The sequence below is a fragment of the Lipotes vexillifer genome, unplaced genomic scaffold (assembly GCF_000442215.2).
Source record: "Lipotes vexillifer unplaced genomic scaffold, Lipotes_vexillifer_v1.1 scaffold1781, whole genome shotgun sequence".
NCBI classification, from domain to species: Eukaryota; Metazoa; Chordata; class Mammalia; order Artiodactyla; family Lipotidae; genus Lipotes; species Lipotes vexillifer.
In genome coordinates, this window is record NW_006788426.1 from 498,039 (window position 1) to 502,053 (window position 4,015).

The 4,015-nt window shown below is 40.8% G+C and overlaps 1 protein-coding gene across 1 annotated transcript in view; it reads right to left on the reverse strand.

The window, feature by feature from the left end:
• TMTC2 (transmembrane O-mannosyltransferase targeting cadherins 2) overlaps positions 1–4,015 on the reverse strand; it is a 407,491-nt gene that overhangs the window by 244,163 nt on the left and 159,313 nt on the right. The window contains exon 2 of the mRNA XM_007461593.1: positions 163–733. Coding sequence (XP_007461655.1) covers positions 163–733 — 571 coding nt within the window. The remainder of the gene's footprint in view (positions 1–162; positions 734–4,015) is intronic.

Sequence of the window (4,015 nt, forward strand, 5' to 3'; positions counted from 1 at the left end):
TAGGGAAAGGTCAGAGAGGACACTTCCACCTCCCGAAGATCAAAAAGTAACTCACTTTAAATTCTCTTTGAAGAGGAACACATTTGCTTTTTAAATGGGGAAAAGGGACCAAGCAAGGAGAGGACTCAGTAATCCAATGCTCAAGCACCAACAATCACTTACTTTGTAAATGGTGGGTAAGATCTGTTTCATTTTCAGCCTGTGAAAGACAAAGACGTCATAAATGGCTGAAACTGCCAGGACCGTCACTCCTTGTTCCTTCCACAGCATGCTGCATCCGGCGCACAGTCCTGTCCCCAGGAACCAGCCCCAGGTCTTGGCCGAGGCGCCCCTTGTAGAACAGTGCTTCATGTAGCAGAGCAAGGAGAGGAGGAAGAAGAGACTGGCCCCCACATCGGCCCGGCCCACGATTCCTGCCACCGCCTCCGTGTGGATGGGGTGAGAGGCAAACATCAAGCCAGCCATGAAGGTCCAGTATCCATCCCCAAGCAGGATCTTGGAGAAGCTCGTGAAGAGACCAGTGACCGCCGCATGCAGGAGCACGTTGACAAGATGGTAGCTCCAGGGATTCAGCCCTCCGATGGCATGGTTCAGGCGGAAAGAAAGAGTGCAGAGTGGCCGGTAGGACTTGTGGCTACCGCTGTGGGTTAGCAGCGTCCCCCAAAAATCATTGTAGAAAATGTGGGTCCATGGGGTTTCTGGGAGAAGGTCCTGATTAGTCTTGATAGCACGGCTAAAAAATAAAATGTCGAAACAGAAATCTAATGTAAAATACAGAAAGAAGGAAATACACTGTTAAAATACACTGCTGAAACACTGCCTTCCTTCGTAGCTTTGTCATCACGTGGCTTTCTCATCACGTGGCTTTATGATGGGATTCCAGGTATACGTGATTAATGCAAATGAGCCGTGGAGCCGGCTTTACAGGTAGATTGAAATTCAGATCCTCCCCTTAATGGCTTACTAGATCCGCAATTAGGGTTGTATTTCTGTCCCTCAAAAGCTTTCTTCCTTGTTTGAAGGCAAATACCTTTGAAGAATAAATGCAGAGTTAAAGGCTTAACTCTTAAGGTTCAATAAAGCAGTTGCCAAACAATTGCCCGCATGTGGCATGTTGGCTAGAAAGTCTCAGGTGATACTGGTGCAGGGGATACACTTACAGCAAGGACTAGCCCCCCCCACCCCCGCTAGCAGAAATAAATTTTATGTAGAACATCTGTGCCCAGAGCCATGCTTCCCATACATGCAGATCACCTGGGGATCTCATTAAAGTCATTAAGTCATGTAAAGGTTCTAATTCAGTAGGTCTGGGGAGGAGCCCGAGATTCTACATTTCTAACCCTTGTAATTGTTCATTTACCTACTGTGTAAAAAAAGCAAAGAACACTGCTTTGCAGATACATGAGTGTTCTGGAGACCTAGTGCAAAGAACATCTTGGCCCTGTGAGCTGCTGCTATCATTATTCTACAAAGACTGTATTCTAATCTACAAAAAGTCCCTTATAAAATTCAGTTTGACCCACAACCTCTGAAATTAGGTGCATCTGGGGGCTGGAATTAAAACAGACATCAACATGCATTAATAGTAGTTGGTTATTCACTCTGCCAAACACTATGCTAGTCCTTTTGTATATATTATCTACTTATGAAAACGAGCTGACTTTTCTAGATGCTCAATAAAAGGCATAAAGTCTGTCAAAATCAGGTTTTAAAAATTACTCAATGTTACAGACAGTTCTCCAGTGTCTATATTCTCCATTTTCCCATACTTTAGTTTTTAGCTGGGTACATGTCTTATGGACAAAAAATTATCATTTCCTATCTTCCCTTAATGCTAAATATGGTCCTGTGACTAGTATTTGGCCAGTGACTAATATTTGGTCAGTGGAATATAAGCAGAGTGCTATGCACTACTAGAAAAAAGTATCCTTAAAAGGAAAAAGCTTAGTATCCTTCCCTCTCCTACCCCTACCCCCTTCCTGCTGGAGCACAGATGTAATAGCTGGAGTTCCAGCAGCCATCGTGACTCATAAGGTGTCCTTAGGAATAGAAGTCATGCCAACAGAGCAATAAGACTGAAGGAAACCGAGTCCCTGTCATGGTAGACCATACCAGCCCTTGGCAAACTACCTGAGTATGAGAAATAAATTGCTATCTTGTTTAAGCTGCAATATTTTGGGTGTTAGCACAGCTGAATCTACTCATCAGCGAAATCCTTTGTTAACAGAAGACCTACTATATCACAGTGGTTTGATTTTCCATTTTGATTTTGATTTTTACAAGGCTCCGTGTATTGACTGTGTATAAATGAATTTCCATATAAATTGGCTTTTAAAATATTAGAAACAGATGTTAGTCTGGATCCATTAAACTAAAACACCCTGTTATGACATTCATCAAGAGTCTACCCCAGAAGTAATTGCTTAAGACTTGATGGGTTATAATTAAAATTTTAAAGAAATATGAAAAACTGCCAAACTGCCAGTGTTGTTAGAGCTGATTTCAAGCCATTGAGAATGAAAAGCCAAGTGGCCTCCACTGAACACTAACTTAGATATTGATGTGAATTTCTCTAATATCAGTGCAGAAATGTTCATACTATCAAAGTCAGGGCAGCAGAAAGTTCAACAGCAAAGCACTGTGGGATAAGGCTTGGCTAATTTAGCGAGAAAAGCTGAAAAGCACATTTTGTTTAGGACAATACTTCACCCTTTCAGTGGCAGATCCTTATAGAATGGAGACGCATGTTCCCTTAACCAGGTTTTCTACATGCTATTAGTTCAGCTCCATAACTAACTCTGTAAAGACTTTCTGAGGGAAAGGAAAAAAAAAAAAGAAACACACGTTTAAAAATCTGTTCAAAGCTGCCAGAATTTCTTATATCCGTAGCAATAAATCTAGTAATCCGCAGCAACCAACAAGATATACTATGTGTAACTCTCGTGAAACAAGAATTTCAAAACAAAGAACAAAACTAACAAATCTCATAATTTCATCGTGAGAAAAACCTTTGATGCGGCACAGCCCTAAATTTACACTGTAGAAAAGAATTAAAGGCAAACAGTGTCAATAAAATAATAGAAGAGCAAAGGAACATCCCACCCATGTTCAAAATATACTGCACTAAGGGAGACTTCGGTCTGATAAAATTCTCTGATGGGTGTTATCTTATTATTAGCCAGGTTTTTATTTACTCAATAAATGTTACGGCAAAAGAACATGAAATACGACTAAATTGCACTGGGCTTTAGTACATAAGTCACGTCACACATGCAAGTCAGTGATAAGGGATGCATTACGCATCCTTCACATCATATTAAGAAAGATACAGACCAAAAGGGATTTAATGGAATCTGGATAATCTGCCAGCAAAATGAGAAGTAAAGGTAGTCGCTCAACACTCAACATAATAGATTCTCATCTATTTGCATTTTCTTATGCAAGTCCAAAACTGAAAGAGGGAAACCTGCTATTTCTCAGTCAATGGAAAGGCTTAACTCAAAACAAAATGTCATGCTGATATAATTTCTGATGTTACTTCTGTGAGTGGGTATTGAAAATTCAGAAAGACACTAAGGAATTGGGAAATTTTCCACTCCAGGAAAGGTGAGGAACATTGAAGCAGCAGGTGTGGAAAAGAAACAATTGTAGGCAGAATTCTCCAGAGAACACAGGCCCAAGAGACTGTCTTTTGAAGCAAAAAGATCCAGTCTCTCAAGCTTTCAAGGAGGTCTTAATCTGTTTTCAGTTTTGTTCATTTGTGGCTCTTTTGTTTTTTTGCTGCATTATGATTTTTCCTTTAAAAATGTTGACAAAGGCCAACGCTATTGTCAAACGTAAAGCGGATGAATGATATGACACTGCCATCCCAACTGTCCTTGTGTGGGTTTCTCTCAGTACTATTTTTTCTGTCCATTGACCTTTTCAGTCATGAGCACCCACAAAAATGATGGCCATCAGTCCTTCAGAGGAGGAATGATGCTTAGATTCTCCAAACATCAAATGGCACGCTCTT